The sequence below is a fragment of the Streptopelia decaocto genome, assembly GCF_964273445.1.
Source record: "Streptopelia decaocto genome assembly, chromosome: 1".
Classification (NCBI taxonomy): Eukaryota; Metazoa; Chordata; class Aves; order Columbiformes; family Columbidae; genus Streptopelia; species Streptopelia decaocto.
In genome coordinates, this window is record NC_138663.1 from 63,336,790 (window position 1) to 63,363,902 (window position 27,113).

General features: G+C 36.0%; 1 protein-coding gene across 1 annotated transcript; it reads right to left on the reverse strand.

Annotated features, from left to right (window-relative positions):
- Positions 1–1,075: 1,075 nt before the first annotated feature.
- Positions 1,076–27,078, reverse strand: NUP37 (nucleoporin 37). Its single transcript, XM_082056900.1, has 10 exons — positions 26,993–27,078; positions 25,325–25,544; positions 22,969–23,093; positions 21,953–22,025; positions 16,044–16,138; positions 5,773–5,863; positions 3,091–3,272; positions 2,581–2,631; positions 2,108–2,201; positions 1,076–1,437 (listed from the first exon to the last, which is right to left on the reverse strand). Exons 2-10 carry the CDS (start codon positions 25,478–25,480, stop codon positions 1,324–1,326), a joined length of 981 nt encoding a protein of 326 aa, XP_081913026.1. The 5' UTR covers positions 25,481–25,544; positions 26,993–27,078; the 3' UTR covers positions 1,076–1,323.
- Between the last annotated feature and the right edge of the window lie 35 nt (positions 27,079–27,113).

Genomic DNA, 27,113 nt, shown 5'->3' on the forward strand with positions numbered 1-27,113 from the left:
TTATTTTGGTTGGAAGAGACCCTCAAGGTTAGAGAGTCCAACCATAACCTAATTCTAGCACTAAACCATGTCCTTAAGAACCTCATCTATACACCTTTTAAACACCTCCAGGGATGGTGACTCAACCACTTCCCTGGGCAGCCTGTTCCAGTACCTGACAACCCTTTCCATGAAGAAATTTTTCCTAATATCCAATCTAAAGCTCTCCTGGCACAACTTGAGGCCATTTCCTCTTGTCCTATCACTTGCTACTTGGGAGAAGAGACCAACACCCTCCATGCTAAAACCTCCTTTCAGGTAGTTGTAGACAGCGATATGGTCTCCCCTTCAACAGACAATACTGAAAACAGATCAATCTATGAGGAGACTTATATTCATATTTTAGGTAAATTTTGGTGGCAATTGGAAAGCAAAATTTCTCAAGGATAAGAAATGATGAGAATTAAAATATGGTCATATATTTATAAGCTGACTGTAATCTCAGTTTTTGCTGTCCTAGTTCTGAATCGGTTGTATGTGTCCAGCATAAATAGCGACAAACAAAAGAATATTTTAAAATCTAACTACTGCTAATAAGGATGGCTACAATGCTGTAAGGTGTTGAACATCTTGATATCACTTCACTTGCACTCTTGTATGAGAAGGGCAAGAAAAATATGCTTCTAGAAAGAGAATGTCTTTGATTTTCCCATAAAAGGCTGCAAGTAAAAGGCTGAAAACAGAGAAAAAACAACAGAATATTTGGCATACTTGAAGTAAATCATTCAGTCATCTTAAGAGACAATCTTAAAATTATCAGTCTGATTATACCATTAGCTTCTTCACTGCTAATGGTTTATTCAGCAAATAGATTCACAGATAACATTTTATGACAGCAAATTATTGCATCTTTTTCTTATAGTGATGGCTGGGAAAGTTAATACAGAGACAGGTGTTCTTTCTACAGGTACTCAGGACAATTTCAAAGTATTTGAGCTGTGTTAACTGAGCAAGATTGCCAGACTGAGATTGCTGGACACAAAATCTCATAAAAGAAAAAAACCACACACCTTAAAAAAATTCATTTCACACCAAATACCATATTAAAAAAGTGTACATTTTATTTTAAGGGAAGTAACCAAGATTCAGATGTATGATAATCAATTTTACAAAAGCTCTTGTATTCGCAAGGTAAAAAATCAAACACAAAAGTTTTGTATTTTACTTGTTCCTTTCGTATGTTCTCCAAGTGAATAAATACCAGTACAAAGAGTAAGTTCCTTCGCTTTAACCAGAAAGGAGACATTATACTGTAAAGTTTCATATTAAAGGCAAATGCTTGTTTTACATTTCGGTTACCCAGAAGAAAATTTTATGATCTCCTCCGACTGCACATAATGGAAGAGTTCTGTGCCACGTCAAACCAGATCCTACAGCTGCAGTGCCAGTAAGAATGGGCTTAAAAAAAAAAACCAGAAATATCAATACAACTTACTATATAAATGATTTCTATACCACATATACCAATATGCATAGTCAAATAAACACTATGGATTTAGTACTCCTTTAGTACAGTTAGAATACAACAGAAATCTAACTGAAAAAAATGATTATCTGCTACTTAGTTCCACTAGCTACTTACTACACTTAAGTAAGAGACAGCAAAATATTCCATGATAACTGTTACAACTATTTTCATTATTATTATTTTAAAGGCATACTTTCAAACTTAGAAACCTTTTTTAATGAAATTACTTCCTGTTATTTAAACATACTCACAACTAGTATGTTTGGAGGTAGTATTTTTACTGTAAGCATTACAAATGTATACTAACTCCAACAAAACCAAAATATTTCCTATGCTTGGGGTTCATTGCTTCTGGATATACTTTCACTGATGATTTAAAATATAACTAGTTGAAGCCTGTAAAATACACAACCAGCCGTTTTTAGACTCTTTTGAATTAGAAAAACTGAAAAATTTATTAAATAATAAGTTTTTTTTTCCCTTAGCACTGATAAGGCAAACTAAAATAAAGCATATAGATCAAGCAGCTTTTAAACCAGCAGGTTAAGTGTATTTGAAGACAACAGATGCAATTCCAGTCATAAGCTCACTTAAGCTTACCTGTGGATGTCCTAAATGATGAACAAGAAGTTGAGTAGTTGTCTTCCCTGGATATCCAGTGGTTGCAAACAGATTTTCATTCACTCGGGACCACCTAAGAATAAAATTTATGTACTTTTCAAATATCCTCATTGGACTATCAGAAGTGCACACAAAGTGGAGTTCTCTCCCTTGTGGTTAACTGTGTGAAGCTCTCAGATATTCCACTAACACCAGAGAAAGACATTCAGAGAAATGGCTTGTAAACAATTTACCACCCACAGCCCGCATGCGTGTAATTGTAAAACAGAAAAAAATTATGGGAATGTTACATGTATTTACTACAAGCAGGTCATTCACAAAGTTTATAGACCAGGTCCCCCTAAAAATTATTTAAGTGAGACACCAGAGTACCAGGTCCCTAAACTCACAACTGCTTACACATACACAGATTTATATAGACAAAAATCACAGAATACAGACAACACTTATACCTGAATAATCTGGCTCGATCAACATGGACAGGTCTCTTCTCCTGCGGATAACTAAAACAGACATTCAGGGTAAAAAAACACTGTGCAAACAACTAGAGCTCAAACTCTAAGTACCAAAAGCATCTATCATTTAAACAATGAAGGGGACAAATTGTGTACTCCCTCTGAAGAAGCCGAGGGAAAAACAGAGCATTCCTGCAGCTTACATCTCAATTCGGAGTAGTAAAAGTGAAATAGTTATCCAGTTTATTATGGCTCAATAATTATGTATTTATGATTAAGAATGAAATGTTAACAAATACATAACTTAGGGAGTGACAGTAGTGAGGTGCTGTCTCAAATGGACAAAAAGACAATGTGACTTGTAACAGATAAATATTGATATATAAAGATGAAACAAAGAATGCCAGGGAATGATCTTATTTAAGTGCTATATTAGCAAAGTAGCCACATCTCTTTACCTACAGCTTAAAAAGAGAATAAAGAAACCTATCTTGTATATAAAAATACCTGGAGCGAGTGATATCCCAGATTAGCCAATCACTTCCGGCAACTGCTCCAATTTTAAGAGTATTTCTTAAACACCAGTCTGCTGACATCAACGGTGTTTGTTCACTCTCTAGGGAGAGAATGGCCTGCTGTGTAATTAAATCATAGAATCGTATTGTTCCATTCTTCTCCGCTACCATCAGCTGTTAAGATAAATTAATACAATGTTGGAAACTTAGCATGTAATGAATCTTAGTATTTTTATCAGAGCTGTTTGATATCTTCATTAATGACATACAGTGGGATCAAGTGCACATTTAGCAAATCTACAGATGACATCAAGCTATGGCTGACATGCCTGAGGGCCAGGATGCCATCCAGAAGGACCTGGACAAGCTCCAGAAGTGGGCCCATGTGAACTTCATAAGGTTCAACAAGGCCAAGTGCAAACTCCTGCACCTGGGTTGGGGCAACACCCGGTATCAATACAGGCTGGGGGATGAAGGGATTGAGAGCAGCCGTGACAAGAAGGACCTTGGGGTAGTGGTGGGTGAAAAGACTGGACATGAGCTGGCAATGTGCACTTGCAGCCCAGAAGCCAGGGCTGCATCAAAAGGAAGATGACCAGCAGGTCGAGGGAGGTGATTCTGCCCCTCTGCTCCACTCTGGTGAGACCCCACCTGGAGTCCTGTGTCCAGCTCTGGAGGCCTCAGCACAGGAAAGACATGGACCTGTTGGAGAGGGGCCAGAGGAGCCACAGAAATGATCAGAGGGCTGGAACAGCTCTGCTGGGAGGACAGGCTGAGAGAGTTGGGGTTGTTCAGCCTGGAGAAGAGAAGGCTCTGGGGAGACCTTATTGCAGCCTTTCAGTGCTTAAAGGGGGCTCACTGCAGGTGGCTGGACTAGATGACCTTTAAAGGTCCCTTCCAAACCAAATTATTCTATGACTCTGTGATTCTACTCTATAGCAAACCCAGCATATTTTCAAGCAAATATTACTAACATAAAAATAGGTACAATTTTCCATTTTGTACCAGAAAACATCCTGAACACTCTTCCACCAATACATGAAAAGCACTTTAATCTATACTACTGTCATATTTTTATACATAGTGGTTACATCATTTTATCTATATACATCTTTAGATATCTTTGTATATAATTTTGACACTTAGAAGCACCAATTCTTAACCACAAGTGCGCTTTTAGAATTGTAAAGCAGAAAGTTATTCTTTCAAAATTAAAAAGTGCCTATTCTGACTACAAAGAACCGGCTGACAGACATAGTGCTGTACAAGGAAACAACAGTATTGATCAGTGTAATTATAGAATTCCGATTCACACACACTGAATTTATATACCATTTCTTGCTTCATCCGGTAACAGTTTGCAACACATTTTATCTAAACTTTTTCTATTGAAGTAATATATTCAAGCAGTTCTTTATTAGGTATTGTAGAAAGAGCCTTCTGATTAAATGATGAAAGAGCATTTCTCCATGAGGAGATGATGGTTCTCATATTGTAACAAACATTAAATAAGGAAGGCAAAGAAGCATTAAAAACAATACTCCAATGACATCAAAGTTTGTTTGGAAAAAGAGCTGTCAACAAAACATGCTCTTCTGCAAACTAAAAGACATGATGCAGTAAGCATTTTGACATGCAATAAGCTGTTCAGCAACCACCAGTCTGTCAGGTGTTACTGGCTTTTTGAAGGGGTTTTTCTTTACAATAAAAACCAACCCCAAACTGTGCATGCTCTTTGATAAGGGTAAAAGGAAAGACAAACTAATGTGTGAGACTGGTGTAATACTGCGATATTTTGAGGTTAATATAGTAATTTTGTTGCTAACTAAGTTGCCCAATAGCAAAGAGTAGCAAACACATTCAATTGTGATACCATCTGCATCAACAGTTTTCCTAGTTTTCTTAGTAAGGACTGGATATCAATATTGGTGGAAAGTCTGGTGAGAATAGAGATCCTTTTTCCCTATTGCTGTGTAAATATTTTGGTACCTTATTTGACTGCTTTTCTCTGTTTTAAGTGTGTGTTTTTGTGGTAATCTGAACAACTATTTGTAGCTACTTAAGGCAGTTATTGACTGGAATAATAAATCCAAATAATAAATCCAAAACTGCAAGCACTAGACCATTAATGAAGCTGAATATTTTGGTATATATCAGCTGGTTAATCCTCCCCAGTACAATAAACAGATAAGTATAAAATCACAGTTTATTGATTTGTTTTCATTTTTCAGCACAGATTTCATATATTCGAAGCAAGAACAAAACCAAGAAAATCCCTTGCTAACTTCAAACGGATCCTTTTAAAAACTTGGCATGCTTTATAAGAGTCTATGTTATTGGTGAACCGTGTTACCACAACTGAGAAAACCTTGAACTTTTCTCTGGTAACTATAAGTTAATATGGAATAAGCAGAACAGTTATCAGCAACAGCTGATGCATGTCATCAAGAAGGAATATTTCTGATGGGAGGAGTGAGTGACTGAGGGTAAAATTACGAGAATGAGAATTCATTTACAGTGACTTCACATTAGCAGATCCAACCAATATCCAGTTACAATGTACACTAGCTCCCCAAACTTCAATCTTTCCACAGCATCAAAGATTCATAGATTAGATAAGTCCACCCTCCTGTTATTTTAAAGGTGGTGACGGTAAAGAGCTGGAAAACACAACCTTAAAAGCCTCCTCAGGATGCCAGCAAACACTCATTCCGGGAGAACGCAAAACAAAATGGGCCTTCTCATTTCCTTCCAAATCCCAGACCCTAAACAAACAAACAAAAAAGGCAAAGTATTTAACTATTTATGACCCTTTGACTGGAAATGCATTAACTTTCAGTGCCTCAATACATTCATAAAGGAAGTGACCAAATTAAATGTTTGTGCTTTATCACTTCAAGATGTCAGTAAAAGAGGTCAGCGTTGAAGATAATGTATTTTTACATTGACAAACTAGGCAGAGCCTCTGTTTAAAACAGCAATATCCAAATAATTTGACACATGTAGTTGTTTAGATGTGAAATTGAAATGATACATTCCCACTTTATTCATAAGAAGACACTACAGCGTTTGTACTATACCATAAGTAACAGTGGGACGATACAAAGCAGGAAGGTCAGCTGATACCAGCAACGTAAATCATGCACATTACCATGTAAAGGGCAAGACCACATACTAACGTATTTTGTTTGTCTAATATATACATTTCAATATTTTTCCTTGTACAACAAGACTGACTAATGGAAATAAAAGAAACTAAAAATGAAGCTAAGGCAAACAAAAGGATCTACGGAAGAGATAACACTAACCCACAGAGGGTCTTGGCAAGCTTTCAAATAATAAATTCTATGTGCCACTTTAATATTTTCCTTTAGAAGCACATACAGTAGATATCAAGCATTTTAAAAAAAAGAAAATAAAAAAAATCAATATTTGGTCAATATGGATTGACAGAGAAGCGTATGCTGAGACACCAAAACTAGGTTAGGTGATGAGCAAGTTTTCTTTGGATGCATTTGATTCGAGTGTTAACGAGCCATGAAGCTACTTCATTTATAAAATGCAACAAAACCAAACCTGAGACTATTTCACCTCATGGCCACTGTTCAACTGCCTCTTTTCCTACAAAATCAGTAGCTCAGTTGTAGGACAAAGACATCACGGTTGTGAACATCAATCTGAACCACAAGGCTGCATGGCATTTATATGCATTTTCATACCAAAAATACACATACACATATATCTTTCCTCCCTACAAGCAAAACCTTAGAAACAGCCAATTTTTTAAGTAGTGTTCTGCCCGGTCTTTTGAGTTAGTTGAGTGGCTACATACTATTATTGTTTATTCTACAGGATTTTTGCTGACTTCCTCCAGACTTTTTCAGTTTATACCTCACCAGGGTGCTTAGAGCCTTATATTTAAGAGATTTCAAAAAACTCTTAAATAATACATCATAAGTCTAGACAAAATATATGGGAATAAAGTAAATATATTTCATGAACAACGTTGTTTTCTTATGCCAAACCACAACAGATCAAATATTTGTTTTCTCTGTGGAAAACACAGGGTCTCTAATCTTGAAGGATCAGTGTCCTTATTAAAAAAAGTCAAAACAAAAACCTGACAACTGCTTAAAAAATGAAATATCTACTTGATTAGGTAATTTAGAAACATACAATACTTTCTTCTACTGCCAAAAATTTTGCCTTGTAGATTTGTCCAAGTCAAATCAACACTTTCCATGTGTATTTACTGTGCAGGGAGAAAATTATGATATAACAGAAGACAGTGAATCATTTTGGCCAAAGGAGCACGCCATCATGTTTCCTTCCCTGAAGTGAGTGAAGTTGCTAGGTGTGGAGACAGAAATTTATGCTTTCTTGTTATTTATAAAATGCCAAAACTGTATCTCTTACTTTGTAAGAATGGTAAGATTGTTAGTAACAAACCATACAGGAGCAAGGAAAAAAAGGATAAATGCTCTCTTATAGTTTCTTCTTTATTGATAACAAAGATCGTATAATAGTATTGAAAAGAAAAAAACAGGCAGTATATATCAAAATAGATCCTTGTCTGAACACATCAAGTCCATGCTGGTATGGAAATTTACAATTACATATGTGTTCAATTAACTCTTTTCAATATTTCTTTGTGACTAAAAAAATGTGCAAATACCAAAAATTTAGCCAAACTGAATTTCAGTTACTCAATTACTCAGTAATCATGACCAAATCAGCTACAGATGCTAATAAAACCCTCTAGTTTTGTCCACATTCCTATCACATAAATCCATCCAAAAAGACTGAGCATTTTGTCTCCCATTCAAAGCCCTTGAATCTTTACTAACATGACCGTGATTTACTACCAATGCAAACTAGTGTCTACTTATGTCCATACAGCCTTATTTTTGTAACCTGCAATGTGTCACCCTTTTACTTCTCCTCCTAACCCTATCAACCATTGTTGTAGAGACTTGTTATGGTGCTTGGGGTATTTTTTTCTCAATATTTAAAAAGCTTTCACAACAAATTTAAAGGAGAAAAGTTTGAATAACTACAGTTGGTATAAGGGCCAAAGTTTGAATAATGCAAAGCCTCAAAATAATCTGTAATCTGCTCAGTAAATTCATTGTTTTTTAAGTAACTAAGGGCAGAAAAACTATATACTGCTGTGCTCACAAAATTTAAACTAACACAAAATACATAGTTGCAAATGCCATTAAAGAAAATTGTTGAGATATTTGTACATTTCTCTTGACACTCACATCCTATGATTAAACAAACAAAACAAACAACTACAGTTATCACAAAGCATGAAGATACTCAAACTACATTGGAAGAACTTCATGTTGCATACATGAATATGGATAATGACATACTGTATATGTGCAGTAATTTTATCACACAATGGACTTTTATTAAAATTGGCCAAGTATTCATTAGAATGTCTGAAAAGCTGTGTTGTTGCAATGGAGATGATTCTTAGTCTATATTCTAACTTTCTGAATTCTAAATAATTCTAACTAGAGAGCAAAACCAAATACTAACTGAATAAAACTTATCATTTGTAATAGTAAAAGTGCAAACCCATATTGCAACCTTCAGGTATTTCTCCAATCCCCTGAAGATGGAAGTAAAAAAGGGAATTCTTTCACCGTAAGTTTTCCAACAATTCTAGTGAATGGGGTGGGGGCTGGAATGAACCTTGACATCTGATACCATTCCCAACTACAAAGCATGATCAACTATACTTGTACTCATCGATTAGTGTCTGACCTACTCTTAAAAATGCCCAATATGTGTGGGTTATTTTGTTTTGTTTTAAATATTATCTAACTTAAATACCCCTTCTACATGTGAGGAAAATCCTGTCACCCCTGAAAAGCCTAGAGGGCTATGGAGAAAGGAGAGATTCCTGTTACAGAAATCACACAACAAAGGTGAAGAGTGAAGTTCCTCACTGAGCACAAGGAGTTGGGGGAGCAAGATGTGAGAAAAGGAAAATGGAAGTGCAAAGCTTAGTTAACACTGTGGAGACCACAACCAACACTGGCCTTGTCTCAGGTCTTCTGCCAGCTCCATAGGGAGGTGTGTTATGAAAGATCTGAAGAGGATACTAGGTAGGACAGGAAAGAACAGAAGGCTGAAGTGGAAATGTAGAAATCCCTTCTAGCTGTTCAGAAGAAAAGGTGTAATATTAATTTCTAGTAATTTATTTTACTGACAAAATAAAGAATTTAAGTTTTTATAAATCAGGTAATGCAGTGATCAACTAACAGTTCACTGCTGCAGAGGCTGTAGCAGAATGAGGTAGCAGAACTCCCTGCTCAGCACACTGTGCCAAAAAAGCCACAGAAATGGTTGCATGGGGAGAAAGTGAAAATTCATCAGTGCTGCCCAGCACCAGTCCACCAGGCACAGCCATCTTACACTATCTCCTGACTGTGCATACAGCTTCCTAAACTTGTGCTTATACAGCATTTACTTCAGTTATTTTGATCCATGAAATAAAAGCCTTTTTCATAGAGTAAACATGTAAATACTCTTTCAGAAAGCTCACCCATGTCCAACAGTTTCTTTTGGTGGTCAAAGGAAATGTCAATGTTATTAAAGAATTAGTAATTAGAATATTTTGGATTTTGGCACTACAGTCCATGTGACCAGTAGCTTCTTGTAATATCTACTTGGATATGCAGGCACTGATCTGTTTTTCATTGGTAAATGTGGGATGTAATTCTGATTATCCCCTGCAATGTTGGTAGAGGTAGGAGAGAAGCTGCACATGTACTGTCTCAAGGGTGTCACGAGGATAGAGCCAGGCTCTTCTCAGTGACAAACAATGATAGGACAAAGGGCAATGGGTACAAACTGGACCACAGGAGGTTCCACTTAAATATGAGAAGAAACTTCTTCACAGTTAGGGTGCCAGAGCACTGGAACAGGCTGCCCAGGGGGGTTGTGGAGTCTCCTTCTCTGGAGACATTCAAAACCCGCCTGGACACATCCCTGTGTAACCTCATCTAGGTGTTCCTGCTCCAGCAGGGGGACTGGACTAGATGATCTTTTGAGGTCCCTTCCAATCCCTAACATACTGTGACACTGTGTCTCAACTGACCGTTCTTTGCCACCATGCACTACAGAACATGTTCACTCAGAAGTAAGTCCAAGAAATACATGCTACTACTACTACTCAGCTACTCAAAGTTATCTAAAACAAAGCCAGAGACTGAGCAGTATTTTTGCAAAAATGTGAAGCTTCAGTCATATTCTTTCAACCAAAGAAAAATGAGCTGTTAGAGTTATCAGCTTATTGTTTTCAATGGAGACATAAAATGAAATGTTTCAATGGGATGACTGTTACTGAGAAACTCAACTACAATCCTGCCAGTGAGTTTCTAAAATAAAATGTAATTGCTAAACAAATCTAATGCAATGATTTGTATTTAGAAGAATTTATAGACTAGAATGTGTTGTAGGACTGTGTGACCCTTACCGTAAGTCATAATGCGTCACACGGGAAATAGCTACCATTTCATCCGCATATTTTGAAGAATTCCTAACTAAAGGCCTATTCATCCACACTTAAGACTACACTGAAATAATGTTCCAAACATTTGATTCAGAATTTTTTTTTTAAGCTCACTGGATCCTGTAACAGGAGCCTGGTTAATACTCGCATAGTGATTATGAAATGCAGCAAAAATTGTTGGTTAATACTTACATTGCAGCTGTAAAGTATGACAGAAATTGTGTAAGACTACATTTAGGAGGACATAGAGGGATGCCTACAAAAAGTGTGCAAAGTCAAAGACTAGACTGTCAAAAATAATCCTAGAGTGTCCTTTATTCTCATCAATTATAATGCGTAACTAGAGTTATAACTGTAATCAGCATACCTCAGAAATTTCAAATATTTTGGTATGACATTTCCTATATGAAGCAGCATGGGGGAATTTTATTACAATGAACAGATGGAGATAGAACAACATGAAATAAGATACCTTTTTTTTTAAAAAATGGCAAATATCCATAATTGAGTGCACTGTAAATGGGAAGACACAAATAAAACATAGTTTTGGAGGCAGGAAATAGTGATAATAGCATATTTTCAATATAGCTAAAACTGAAATATTTACTGAATTAACAAGGTAAGACTCAAGTGCAAGGAGCGCTGGCAAGACATTAAAGAACATAAGACAAAAAAAACCCGAACAAACAAACAAACAAGTGTTACCATTGGCTTTCTTTCATATTGTCTAGCAAACAACCTACACAAGACATAATAGTACCATGTAAACAAATACACTACAGATTAAAAACCACTAAAACCAGACTAAACACTACAATACATTTTGAGACTCTAGTTAATTTAGTTTCCAGTGATATCGAATGTCCAGGGAGAAAAACAAACCTTCTGATGGACTGGCATTTGTGATATGTGCAATAGAGAAGGCTGAACTTGACAAGTGACTGATAAATTCACAAAGTCCTTCTCTATGAAGCAACAGGAGCCATAGCATAAGTAACCAAATAAAACTCAGAAAGGAATCAAATAGCAAGTACATTCACAGATCAAGTAAAAGATAAGTCAACTGTACGTTCTTTTCTATTATACACTCAAACCAGAGGAAGATGATATAGTTTAAGGTGTAATGAAAAAGAGAGCGGGAGGGAGAGAGATGGATGAGTCATTTGCAGCTTTTTAAAGTACAAGATAATCCAGCACCTGGTGAAATTGCCAAACTGCCATGATTAAGGGCCTCACACTGTCAGTGATATTTCAGTTGAATATGAGGATGGAGTATCAGGTGGTCATCAGCCCGACTGAATTAACCTTTTAACAGTCACAGGTTAATTTTTAGCATGCGTATGACACTAGTGGTTTTTACCAGGATGGTATTTTGCATGAAATACTTCAAGAAACATCAGATAGTGTCAAAAACTACCAACAGTGGAGGGGTGTCTGTTAAGCTCATGCTGTTTTTCAAACATTTCCTGTGTTCTTGCAGAGGCTTCATTAATTATCAAACCAAAATGATTTGTACATCTGAAACCCTCCAGCCCCGTGTATGGTGTTTCCAAATCATAGTGAAAAGCCAGCAATATATATATATATGTATATATATTTTTTTTTTTCTTAAGAGTGGTGCAGAGGGAGTTACTCAGTTCTCATGAGCAAAATGGGACACACGTGTTCCTACGCATAATGCAAATGTTCAAAGTAGTGTATAATGCTTATAATGTTAGAGAATTAAATATTACTTAAAGCTCTCATAATTTTTTTTTATTTCTTAAACAGGCTCTTAGGCCACCAAGAAACGGATAAGCAAACTATGTTAATTACACCTAGACATTACACAAAATTTTGACACTGACATACGGAAGGTAGATCCTGAAGAAAAAAATAGATTTGAAGTAAAACAGTTCGATTAAATCCAAGAAGTAATTTACTTTTCTGCCATGACCAAGTTCGGCTTTTAGCAGAAATGTATAAATACCCTAAATTTTATTATTTTTAACACACACACACACACACACACACACACACACACATTTACTTTAATTTATTTTTACTTCAATTTTACTCCATATGTTAACACATATGACTTATAAATAAAAAAAACTGATTCAAATTTTAGCTGTTTTCTCCACCACTCTTTTACCACTTCCTTTAAATTTTGCAATCAAACTTTAAAAATAATTTTATTTTCTATTTTTTTATGAAAGAGTAAAGCAATGATGAAATGCGTTAAAAAGTTAAACACAGGAAACTATCCTGCAAGTTCATCAATATTATTTACTATAAATTATCACACAAAATAAGTACAATTTGAAAACTACAATATCCAGCCAAAGATACAAATTACCTATATGCTTATGAACAGCTTCATCCATCTTATAACATAGCCATCCTTAGGACAAAATGAAGGAAGTAATATACAATACTTAGGAACCAGGATTTGAATTTTCTAATCAACTTTGCAAATGCAATTTTAGTTACATGAATTTTGATCTTTAATATAAATACAGTTGCAAATAACTGCAACATGTTGGGTTTTAAGACTCTTCCCAAGGTGTCTTCTTTCAGAAAAGCCATTCTTTTTAAGGTTATAGTAGTTTTGACATTCTCAGTGCAGAGAAACACAAGAGTATTAAAGTGTACAGCATATTTACATGCCAACACCTCTTCCCTTGTCTATGAATGCACCCAACACATTCACAACTACATAACATAGATGGCTACTGCAATAACTTTTATGCAAGAGTATTTTTAATTTAATTCTCCTTCACAGCTTTGAAAAAGTCTTGTGTTTGAGAACAAGGCCAACAAAGACTGCAAGAAACAAGAATTCAAAGGTAAGAACACTGAATATACCACCACAGCCTCTTCAACCAGTATCTGACATACATTCTCTGTCTTCCAACCACAATGACTGAACTCAGCTCTGAGATACCACTTTTTCAGCAGCTTCTTGCATGAAACCTGAGAATTTGGGTGCATTAGAGATGTCTGCTAAACTTAGTACATCTGTTTGTATATATTCTGTACCCACTGAGGCCTTGTATTAAAACATTATTGAGATTTAGAAGTGCAACTCTAACAAAACACCCAAATACTCAAAACTTCATGTTCTTGTACTAATTGTTCTAGAACTTTATTCTAAAGGTATTAACAGATGATGTATCCTGAGAACAATTTCAGGATAGAAACGCAGTACAGACAGAAAAATTATTCCCCTTCTTACATTACTGCTGAAACAAATTACAGAGTAAGTAAGGAATGATTTTAGTAAGTCCCGGGGAATGCATTTTCCATTAGTTTTGAAAGGGTAACCTTTAAATTCAATAAAAAAAGTCTTCATGCTCCACATGCATGAATGGAAAAAATAAGAAATCGAGTAGCCAAAAAAAATCCTACTTATTTCCCATGGCTTTTAACCAAAGACTTTATGGTTTACTGCATAAAATATCTTTCAGAGTTACTAAGTTGAAATCCTGATAGTATACCTTAATTATATCATTTTTATTTCATTTAATTTAGTATCAGTTAGACTACTAATTTTAAAAGAATTCTCTTCCATCCCAGAAACACTGAGCATTTCATAAAATAAACAAAAAAGGTCACACATTCAAACAGTTCTTTGCTGAGTAAGTCCAATATTAGTTTAGATTTAATGAAGAAATCAAGGATAGGAAATAAATCAAAACAAGCTATGAATAAGTCATATATTTCCACTATTCATTCCTAATGATTTTATTGGGAATATGGATAGGGTGTCTATGAAAAATCTGCCTACTCGTCAAAGGAGTATTTCTGAATTCTCCAGGGGTATTAAAATCATAGGCCTCTTAGATTTTCCATTTATGTATGACAGAGTAGACCAACTAAAGCTACTCGACTCTGATTTGTACCAACTGATGACCTAACCTTTACAAAAATCTCATACACAGAGTAATAATTCTAAGAGCTATACCCTTCTCTCTTAGCAGGTAGAAGATGCCTTAAGTGAAAAATAAGTTGTTGTTGTTTTTTGTTTTTTTAATCCTGATTACTACCTCCTCATTCATATAAGAATTGTTATGGTGGTAACGTCAAAGAGCAAATATATAATTTATGTAATCAGAGAAAAAAACACAAACAGTTCCTTAACTGAGACAAGTTTGGAGTTACCACAGCTATGACTAAGAGACTTTCCCAAGTCTCTTGCTGCTACTTTAATAACCTGCAAAGCCTACATAGCTGCCCTCCTGATCTCTCCAACTGTGAGCTGCATTGGAGGAATAATAGGGCAACAAAGATGATGAAGGGAGTGGAGCACCTCCCTTATAAGAAAAGGCTGAGGGAGCTGGGTCTCTTTAGCTTGGAGAAGAGGAGACTGAGAGGTGACCTCATTAATGTTTACAAATATATAAAGGGCGAGTGTCATGAGGATGGAGCCAGGCTCTTCTAGGTGACAACCAATGATAGGACAAGGGGTAATGGGTTCAAACTGGAACACAAGAGGTTCCACTTAAATTTGAGAAGAAACTTCTTCTCAGTGAGGGTAACAGAGCACTGGAACAGGCTGCCCAGGGAGGTTGTGGAGTCTTCTACTCTGGAGACATTCAAAACCCGCCTAGATGCATTCCTGTGTAACCTCATCTAGGTGTTCCTGCTCCGGCAGGGGGATCAGACTGGATGACCTTTCGAGGTCTCTTCCAATCCCTAACATTCTGTGATTCTGTGAATAAGAATAGCAGTTTTACAGATTCATGTGCACTACTAGAAGAGGAGGATGGGGACCTTTTGTCAAGGAAAAACTCCTGTACTACAAAACGTGAACCAATGTGTTTCAACATATTTAACCATGTTTCTCCTTTACTTCCAGTTACAAATAACTAAACACATGGGTTTGAAACAGCTACAGTAATGGTATTATGAGCTGCCAGTATGACTGTATTAATATGGCATTGTCCTTAGGCTACGTAATCCCACCTCCTAGCAAGGCTAATACATTTGAATAAGTAGATAAATTCGCATTTATATACTGGTTTTAAACCTGACTCATCTGATGACAGAGTGGATGGAGGGTATGTACAGTTCAGTGTTGAGCTATGCATATCTTCTCTCTCCTGTTCTCATGTCTTTTATTCCTGTCCCAGCAGGGGAAATTATAGTGTACGTAATTCCAAGACAGAACAGCTTTCTTCACATTGTATCTACTTAGTTCAAAATGTTTATTTGAAAAACAAAAAAAAAAAATAACCCACAAGTCACAACAAAAAGTCAGTCCACAACCCAGTTAACAAGACAAGCCCACTTCTTGCCATGTTGGTGGACTAGTCTTGTTAGTGGGTTATGAAAGTCCAGAAAAAAGAAACTACTAAATGCAAGCATATAAAGAATACCTACACAGAAAAAGCCAAACATTACTATTTCAATAATGTTTTGAACAAAATGCATACCTGCAGGTGTGATCATCACTAACACTTGCAACTTCCTGACCATCTTTGGGAGCAAACACCAGATCATTAATATAATCTGAGTGGCCGTCAAATGTCTGTCAACGAGAAAAAAAAAATACTTTTACTTTAGAGCTGTTTGTTTCATCAGTTCAGTTCAGATCGTTCCATCAGTTCATTGATTTAATAAACCCACTAAAAGGAAGATGTGTGAGTGTTAAGATAAAGCTCTCACTTTACATGGAAGGTAAAAAGAATATTTATTAGTAACTGGAGTTCTTTAAAATATCTATTAATAATTCCTGTGTAGATTCATAGCATAGGAGAAAAGACCCCCGTTATGCCTTGTAGTTACCACAGAGGTCAACTTGATGCCCTTGCTTGACAGAGATCAGTGAACTGCACCAGAACTTTTTATCTTCCTTTTAATCACTGAATTTTGAAGGTAGAAAATAATAAATCCCAGAAAGAAAAAGGAGAATGAGCAGCAAGTGAATGTATGCATGATCTACATATCTTAAAGAACTCAGATTGCTATTTGTAAATCTTTTCTCTGAACAGTAGTTTTTACTAGGGGTTCCTGCAAGCAGCAAGAGAGTTTTGTTTACTGAAGGAACAATAAACCAGCCACATGTCCAGTTTATGTCCATTTTCCAAGCAGTCAGCACACAAACTGCCCAAGTGGAAACATCCACTGAAGATGGCCTACCAAAAGGCTACCTTCAGAAAAAAAAAAAAGTGAAAAAACTCAGTGAAAGGAGATGAAACAGAAGACAATGCACACTGGAGACTTTAAGAAAACCAAAAATGAGGAACAGCAGCACAGCAAAACCAGGCAAGCCATACGATGTCTTAGTAATTAAGCACAATTTCTATTAACTATTTCAAAAGAACAGAGAAAGTGCTTTGTGCTTTCTGCTTTCTTTCCTCTTCAGCACAACAGCATATAAAATGGGTTACAGTGCATGCTCTTCTTTTACTATGAATTAATAGATCGTCCATTCTCTAATAATAGGATATGAGCATTCATGAGATGAATGTACATGTGAACTGTCACTCAAAAGCAAACATAGTTGTTTCAGAAAGCATGATGTCATTTCAAATGGAACCTTGTTACTGTGTAATTGTTCTCACCTGAAGCTTCTCAATCATGACCTTTTTATTTCAAAGTATTGGGAATAATTTATAGCACAAACCAACTCAGCATAGCTTTTCTGAATAAAAACAAAATCCCAGTTTTAGTAAAAATTAAAAAGTTAAATATTATTTCAAAGGCTTTTCAGCTATTTTGGCCATAATATCAAGACACTTTTTTTCTTCCTCAATTCTATTACGTGTTTTGCATTTATCTACAGACACTAGTAATCTTTTGAGGTTTAAAGTAGCCTTGAAAACTTAAGCGAAAGAACTTAAAACACATTTAGTATTAAGCAAGTATGTAGAAATCATCTCCTTTAGGGTCCAGTCAAAGTTTAAAGTACATTCAAATGCATTTACATGGGGGCTAGGTATGAATAAGTCATTTGTGATCTCACTAGAAAATCTGTAGCTTGTTATATCAGTTTGTTCCATCTGAGGATTTAAATGTATTTTCTCTCATTAACTATATCTATGTTCTTTTTGACAGAAATCTCCCTTAAAATTTTAAGTCAGGTAAATGTCCTTGTGTAGATGATGTATCTGTTACTCTTCCATCCCCTTCAGTCCCACTGATAAAGTTTCAAGGCACAGCTGCTCTTGCTTTGCCCAGCAAGGTATCATAAAAGGAGATAAAAATCTCCTTTGTATAACAGCATGACATGAAGAGATTGCAGAGGAAAACAAGGTTGAATGAAAACAACCAGTTCCATTTTTTCTGAAAGGAAAACACACTCTCTCTTCTCTAAGTGCAGTTATTCCGAGGAACAAATGCAGAGCTGATTTAAAAAAGAAAAACAACAACCCAACTCTCAAGCATGCACAATAACTAAATCCCCTCTCCCCCTCTCTTAAAACTTTTACGAATGCCTCATCAATTCAATACAGAAACATTTTCAGCAGCCAACTTATTTTTTTCCAATAGCTCATAATTTTATTGAAACCTAGTGGATATCCTAAGATGATGGTAAACTATTTAGACAGGAATGCCAAGCCTTTTGAAAATTTTCAGCATTCTGAATTCAAATATCCTGCCTCATTTTACTTCCACAGTTCTGATGAAATATGCTTTTTATTAAACAAAATTTGAAGCAGGAGAAGGAAACCACAATTCGTTTCCAAATGAAAAGCTCCAAAGAAGAAAAATATTTCATGAAGAACCATCAGTCATATTTTACCTTTTGTTTGGTGTTCTGGATTTGATTCAACCCATAAATTTTGGATTAGTTGTGTTGACAAAGGAATGGAAAACTCAGTATGCTTCAAGTTCCTTGTTAATAATTACATCAAGACAGTTTTTCCACTGGGAAAACGGAGTAAGTTACTCTCTCTACCCCTCCAGAAGTAACACATCCTAATTGTTTACTATAAAAGACAAAATGTTCAGAGATTACATTTTAACGGTAATCACATACTTCCTTCAGCTCTGTTTGCACATTTTGTACCTCTCCTGCAAATCTCATGTGTGAAGTGCGAGCCGTACAATGGATTGAAGTCTTCCATGTGTTCTTTGTGAGTTCAACCTCAGGTTTATGAAATAGCTTTTCTGAGGTATCAATTGACTGTTACTAAGAAATTACTGTATCAAACTTTATTGAAAGCCAGCTCAGCATAGCCTTCCAAGTACTTGTGAACATTTGAGATTTTGCAAATACTTTAAATCAGATTTTTTTTTTTTTTCTTTAAAAGAAGTATACAGTATAATGATCATCCAGGTATAAGAAACTGGTAAATTCAAGCCAACACTTCTTGTTTGCATTACATAAGCACCAAACAATCTTTAGTCTTCTGTAGTGCCAAAAATGAAGAAGCATCCACGATTTCTTCAGCTGACAAAAAATCAAATTCTGTGATCTTTCTGTCTTCATTAGACACTGGAGGAGCTTATTCATATCAACTGACATTGAATATTTCAGATATGGTAATTGCTCGTTTCCTTCTGGGGCAAAATCCCTTCTATACTTCTAGTACTTACAGCTGTGGCTGTTCAGCCTAAATATCACATTCTAATGTGCAACATGTGTTGTATTACTGCTCTGTGGTCTCTAATACTCACTACCTATCATAAAAAAATTATTCTGATGTTATGCTATGAACACGCTTTTGCAGCAGAAGTTTATAACTTCAAGTCAGAGCATTCTGTGTAGAAAGAAGTCCTAAGGGCAGATGAATCAGTTCTCCAGTGAACTTTTTGTATGAAAAATAATTGCTATCTTAATGGAAATGTAAATTTGGCATTTCAAATTTCTTTCTAGGCATCCAGTCAAAGCTACTGTGTAACAAATTCCCCTGAATTAGAAGTGCATGTTTTAAAGTCTCATTGGTGTTGGTCAGATACCAGAAAAAAAAATCTTGTCAGAACTGGGAAAATAATAACCCATCAGAGAAACTATGTTCTGAAAAAACATCATTTAGCAGATCGTGCTACTGAGTTGCCCCCTTTGCTTCTCTGGTTGTAACATAGATCATGCATTGATAATAAGCTAGAAAAGAACAATCTTATCTGGTATATTCAAAATTATTGTTATTTTAAAAGTGTGTTATTATCTCGTTCTAATTCAGTAATAAACAGCTTACTAGAATCCTTTCATTAGAATAAACTTGCTTATTTGAACTTGTATGTTAAAAGTTTAAGCTCATGAATTATCCAAGGTGTGTTTGTGTGAGGTTATAAGACTGATTATTTCTCTGGAAGCAATTAGTTCCTAAGGAGCAAAGTGGCAGATCCCATTGATAATTCCTGGGCTGTATCCCACATCATCCCACACCAATGTGGAGAGTCTGAAACCTGCTGCAGACATGAAGTCAACTCTGGAAGGTTTAGAAGGCCCTTTTGCTAAGGACCAGATGATGTAGGGATGGGAGGAGGTATGAAAGTTATGAACTACCTCAGCTGCCACATTCATTTTTTTGGCAAAAACACATAAAATTGTTGACCATCAATTAACCTCCACTAAACATAATCAACAGCTTACATATTTTTTAAACATGGTAGAAAAACACTCATCTATGGCTTCAACCAGTGTTCACTGAAGCCAAGGGACTTACTGATTTTAGCAGACAGTCCATCAGGTCCCTTGTTAACCCAAAATAAATAAAAAAATAGAACGTAGATGATTAATTTAGCTGAATAGAGCCTGTAGTACCAGGTTCATCCATGTGTTTAATTATTTCCACTTATTAACCCTTTGTCATCTACACTTATTATGGTTTCATCCATTCCCTTTCTTCTGCAAGCTTAAAACAGTTCTATAAATTTCTCTAATTGCAGTAGACATTCATAATTAATAAGTAATTTTATGTTCTGCTAAAAATTAGAATATTTATTTCACAACTTAACATTAAAGCCTGTTGTCTTCAATATCATAAAACTGTCAGATATCATATAAATAGATACCTTTAATACGGAATGACAGACATCAACTCACAAGCAAACAGAATTAAGAACTTTTAGAAATACTGTGTCAGAAGCGCCACCCAAGTTGATTTTAACTGTCAGTTATCCCACTGCCTGGATGACAAAGCCATTTGAGATGACCAAACATGAAAGAAGGAAATTTAGGGTGTATGCATGTATGAAGTAACACAAAATTATTTTCTTTAAAGAAAAGACATTCCTTTTTTAAGTAATAGCCATCTTCTTATGCCATGCCTTTATCTATTCCATTATCAGTATGGCCACATAAGTGACATCTGCAATTCACTTAATTTCTTTGTGACAAATATAGTTGTCTTACTAACACAAATTACCAAACCACAAATGAAAGTCCATTATTTTCTCCTTTATGCTCAATACACAACACTAACCAAAAGAGGCATTATCATATTTCAAAGCCCTAAAAAAGAAGGGACTTCCTCCTCTGATTTTTTAGTATTAATTAGCCTTGCTTATTCTTGGATGAGGACTTCAACAAAACAGATTCAAACTGGTTAGCACAAATATCTAATTAATATTACTATTTGGACTAGGACACTGTTTCAAAGGAAGAATTTTGAAATGTATGTACACATCCAAGTGACATAGGAGTTGACATGTCTTGCAAACAAAAGCAATCTCCAGAAAACCAACATTCAGCTTATAAAGTAATGAAAGTATTTATACCTGGCTTCTTTTATATCACTGAACAAGAACACTACCATCTTTACTGGAAGAAGGGGAAGTGAAATTGTACTTGAAGTAGACATTTGCTTTGAAGTAAACATTTCCTAGGTTTCTATCTTAGAAATAAACAAGTGACAGCCTATGGGCATATTTAGTGTACCTGTCTGCAGTTATGTACTAAATTCAGTATTCTTTCTTGAAATTTTCTACTGTTTGAAAGAGTTGAATTGCACCTTCCGGTTCTCCATGAAAAAGAAACTATTAAATGTGCTTTTCTTATAGAGGAGTCCAATAACCAACACCATATAAAATTTTACAGGTCTCTATACAAAGGAACATATCCAACATGGTAGTTGAAATTCACCTGTAGAACATTCCATTTATGAGTACATTTTAGATGATGCATAAGCCTCTACTTGCTTTTCTTCAATTTGGTTAGATTGTTACATAAATACTTTTAAATCAAAAGATCACGTAGCAGATAATTAGTGTTAGTCCCACTTGAAAGACAGAAAGGTATAAAGAATACAATGGCAATGGATTTAGGATCTGTCACAGTTTACTGTTCTGTCTCACAGCACACTAAGCAAAATTATATAGAAGGGCAGTTAAAGATAAGACTTCACTAAAGACTAAATAATTTTAAAAAAAAAACCAACTTAGTTACCCTTACCTTAAATTCATTCTTGTCCTGCAGGTCTGAAGTAAAGAGCCTTATCTTCCTATCAGAAGCCGCAGTGCAAAACCTGCACCCAAAGAAAAGCCTTTTGATTAATACTGCAATATTTGACTTTTTAACAGTTTCCCTTCAGCTTAAACCTGCAAAGTGACATGCGAAGGAAAATTCGTATTTTGAAAAAAAAAATAAAATAAATCAAAAGCTTCTGTCTCAACTTTTCTCCTTTGGCAACAAGCACAATTATAATTGGAACTTATCTATAAAATAGTGTTTTAACTGCTGAGAACACTTTTTCATGGAAAGAAACACAAGATATTTTACAAAGCTAAATCTGAAACACCTCTCAATTACCTGAAATATCTCTCAAACATGCCATTGAAACTTTCCTTGGAAGAATTCAAGTGGTAGACCACAAAAAAGAACCCTCATTATTAGTGTTCTAAAATACGGAAACATAAATTCATAAAGCAATTTCTAATATATACTAAACAAAAGACTGTATAAAAATGCAGCACTGAGTATCCATCATAATTTTGAAGAGGCTTACAAGCTATTGAGAACATTTTAATTCTTACGTGCATATTTTATAGGTAACTATTTTTCTAGATTTAAACCTCAATGAGTTGCACAAATATCATCTGACCTACTCCTAAACACAGCCCATACTATGCAGACCATTACAGGTGGCTTTATAAAGCAGGACATTACAACAGTCTTATTCTTAATAAAGTTCTTCACAGATGTACACAGAAAGAATTAACTACATTTTAGGTCCATTAAAATAATGAATAAGGAAAAAAAAATATTTACTGCTAGTTCACTGGTGGGAGGGGCAAGGGCCACAAGCAGAACGACCAGAAATATACTCTAAGAATGAAAAGTTGTACTACTGAAATGTGATTTCTAAAGAGTTAGACTCTATCCATAAGCTTTAAACTTAGTCCAGTATTAAGGAATTAGGGGATACAGATAAACTACAAGGATCCATTGTACTAATTTATTATAAATACCTTATCTGGGGAGGTAAAGCATCAAGTCTAGTTTCTGGACTCCATGCTATGGCATCAACTCTGATTCCATGGTGAAATGTTCTTAGTGTCTTATACTGTATACCTTCCACTTCTGCATCCTCCTCCTGTAGAAATACTGTAGTTAGCTAATCCAGAACATTACCTTGATGACTTCTAACAATTCTGATTTATAAGAAATCGAAAAGCTTTCAAAATTACACGTATGTGGGATCTTTTTAGATTGTAACACCCTCAAAGTGAAAACCTGGAACACAAAAAAAGTATTAACTTAAAATATATAAGTACTTAAAAATACATGAAATGATTGCAGTTTCAAGCCAGAGGCCAATGCAGAGCACAGAAATCAGAACCGAGATACAAAGATGCTAAGCCCATTCTTCGTACAAGTAATATATTCACAGATATAACTAAACCCACTTACAACAGCATGGTAAGTAAGTACACACTGCAATCTCAGGAAACAATAGGAACAAAAGCAGGCACGTCAGTTAAGCTATCTTTTCTCCAAGTCGTTTTTACACTATGGAAAAATGCTAGCACTTCCAGAACAACATTCTTCAATCAGCAGGAGCTAGAGAGGTATCCTCCATCCTCTAAATACGACCAAAATTACTAGCTGGTCTATTCTTCCCACTGCTGAGCACACTGGATGGTGGGAAAAATGAAACAAGAGCTGGGGTTTTGGTCTTAGTCAATTTCTTGACCTCTATCTAAAAGTTTTCAACACATTTAATGGAGCACATCAAAGGATATTGCTACAAAATTTTCTTTATGTCACGGTTCTGTTTTAAGGTGAAGAACCTTTATGTATGGCCTTTGCATAATGTAGAGGCTAGGAAGAAATTAGTTTTTTAATGCTTCTGTAAGCAAGGAGTAAGATTAGCAGTTTCTTCCCCTACTCTGAAATACTCAATGACTCCACATGTAGAAGGCAGGATATGAAAACTATAGAAAAACTACCTTGTAGCAGTGGTTGTTAGAATTTTCATTAGTTTCATTTCAAGGCCTACACCAGAAACAAGATAGAGGGCAACAGAAATGACAATGGTTTTTATGGTTAGTGCTAGGTGCTTTTCAGAAAATTTCCAACAAGAATACCCTGGGGAATGATAAGACCAGTTATGCTGCTATTCATATTAGATAAAGTACAAAAATAATACTGTATCATAGACAAGTGAGTTAAGAAAAAAACCTGAAAATAGATTGGAAAGATAACAGTTGTCGTCTATTGATTTTTAAGCATCTAAGCAAAAAAAAGCTAATAAAAAAATTGTTTACAGTATAAAAATATAGAGTAGACAGTATTTTACATTTTAAAAACTTTCATAATAGAATTAGTCTACAATATTTCAAGGTAAGAAAACATATTTTACTGTTTCTAACAGTCTATGAGAGAGATCCCATAAAATGATTGGGAAAGCAAAAAAAAAAAAAAGTTACGTCATTATTTATACAGTCCTTCCTTAAAATAAATATCTATGAAATTAACACAGGTAGTTTAGCTGTAAAGCTGAAAGCAGTTGTAATCTTTGTTGTTTTGCAGGCTAGCCAAAAGCTTTAGAAGATAATTTAATCTAGATAACAAATGTACAAAATATGAACAAAATATAACCGAGCAAAAAAAGAGCCAATTACCCTGTGACGATAAAGAACAATGTACAGTAAATATTAAGTCATATATTTCCAAAGTTGTGCACTGGAGTTCTCAGATAGCAGTCACCAACATTAGCAAAAGATACTAAAACAGGATACTTTTCTGGCAGAGCACTCCTGTTTTGTTTGCATTCTATTCAGGGATTACAGTGACAACAGAGTTTTGAACTAAAACAGTAACAGTTTTGAACTAAAAGACTGTAGGTTTTAATTAGATATTAGGGAGAAATTCTTTACTGTGAGGGTGTTGAGGCACTGGAACAGGCTGCCTGGAGAAGCTGTGAATGCCCCATCCCTGGAAGTGTTCCCAAGTCAGGTGGAATGGCGCTTTGAGCAACCTGGTCTAGTGGAAGGTGTCTCTGCCCATGGCAGAGATGTCGGAACCAGATGATCTCTAAGGTCCTTTCCAACCCAAACTATTCTATGATTCTATTAAAAAGGAACTTTATACCAGCAGGACAGTAATTTATATCAATGTGTATTTTACATATATACACTTATATATGTATTTTCTTTAAGAACAAATATCCCAGACTTGTTAATGTAATAAACAAGCAAAGCCCTCCCCTGCTTAGGTGAGGAGGGGAGGAAACAGGAAAGAGACCACAGTCTTTGTTCAGTAGAGGTGCTGGAAAAGTAAGTTTCAGGAAAACTACTAAAATCAACAATAACACAAACTAACCTGAAATTTGCACGTCCCAACAACTACATAATTATTGCCACCATATGCAATGAGGGAACATGCATCTCCACTATCAAACGGATTGAATTTTACCACATGCACATAATCTTCACAATCCACAGTGTAAGCAGTGTTTCTAGTAGAATCTTGTTTCATTTTCAGTGGACTAAGTCAAGGTATCATAGAAGCGATGTCTTCTCCAGGATTAAAATCTACATTCCTACACAGAAAGTTTTAAAAAGCATGCATTACTCATTTGCATGAGGAAAAAATGTAAAACGTATTTGCAGTACAACAAATCAAAACTTCCTGTAACATCACATTTAAGAACACAAAAGCTGCACTTAAGTTCATTATTTTTAGATGTAGCATGTAGCTTCACCAATCAAAAGATTAACTAATTTAATTAACATACATTCAAAACTGTCTCCACATGCTTCAGCAATAACTGCAGATTCTGTGCTACAGTTGGCAACCCAACACCAAGACAATAAATTAAGTAATTGTAAATACCAAAAGTCACATACAGAATCTTTAAATTTTCAACCAAATGACAAGAAACGATACTTTACTACCTTCAAATTCGCTTTTCTTCTGTACTTTTTAAAGACTGTTTGTGTCTAACAAAAAGCACAATTAATCAAGCCTTCAAAACTCTAAATGAGAATACTGTCACACATAATATTTAAAGATGGTTTCATAACTTAAGCCACCCCAACTGTAGACAGAGCACCTATACCTCTGTGTACCAAAGAACTTGCACTTTATTGTATTCAACCGTGCATCAGCACAATAGGCCAAGATCCATAACTGATTTCAGAATCGCTCCTTTTAGTGCCAGGACAGATTTGCCACTAGTTTAAGCCTTTTTTTGTGAATTTAGACCTTTGATTACACACCAAATGGAAAAAAGGAACAGCTTTAAATTTCAGACTGCTGACAGATTTTGCTGTGCCAACAATCTAAATGTCTCAGCACTCAAGACTGCATATTTCACTTGGGAGCCACCCAGGTTTGGCACAGGTATCACTGAGACCCAAAGAGGCTCTCTGTATTTGCAGAATTTATTTATTAGTTAATACTACAAGCCATCACATTAACATAAATACTTTAGCCATACAACTTGTATGGCTAGGCTCCTAAGGACAAATATAAATTTTAACCCTATCCGTAGTTTACTTCCTTGTAGGCTTCTCACAAACCCAGGCCACCACAGAATCACAGAATGTTAGGGATTGGAAGGGACCTCGAAAGATCATCTAGTCCAATCCCCCTGCCGGAGCAGGAACACCTAGATCAGGTTAGCCTTAAGTGACACCACCAAGAATGCCATCAGTTTCCTTTTCCTTTAGGAAACACAATTCGGGCAGCTGAGCCCTGTGCGTGTCCGCGACCTCCCTTCTTCCCTCTCCCCCCCCGACCTCGTACTCCCTCCTTTTCCCTTCAGGGCCTGGCTTGAGCTCCCGAGCGCGGCTGCCGGAGGCCCCGCATGTCCCACAGCGCTACAGGCCTTGGGAAAAGGCGAGGGCCCGGGGTCGTCCACACAGCGGCTGAGCCGCCCCGGCTCCTGGGTCTGACCAGTCGAACCTCCGAGTTCCCCACCCCGGGACATCCCTCCCCCGCTAGACCCCCACTATACAACCACTTCAGCGGCCCCAAATCACCCACCGGCACCTCTCCCGCCAACAGCGAGCGTGAGCAGCAGCGGCACCTCCCACCCCGGGAGCAGCAACCCTGTGCTTCCGGGGCAGCAGCTCCCCCGCTCTCATTGGGCCGCTGCGGGGGATTT

Excerpts from the sequence above, each read along its gene's own strand:
- NUP37 (XM_082056900.1), bottom strand. The coding sequence starts at position 25,480 with ATGAAACAAGATTCTACTAGAAACACTGCTTACACTGTGGATTGTGAA. Across the intron at positions 22,026-22,968 it reads GCTTTACCTCCCCAGATAAG|GTTTTGCACTGCGGCTTCTG; the intron begins GTATTTATAATA and ends CTTTGGGTGCAG. Across the intron at positions 3,273-5,772 it reads ATCCTGAGGAGGCTTTTAAG|CTGATGGTAGCGGAGAAGAA; the intron begins GTTGTGTTTTCC and ends TTATCTTAACAG.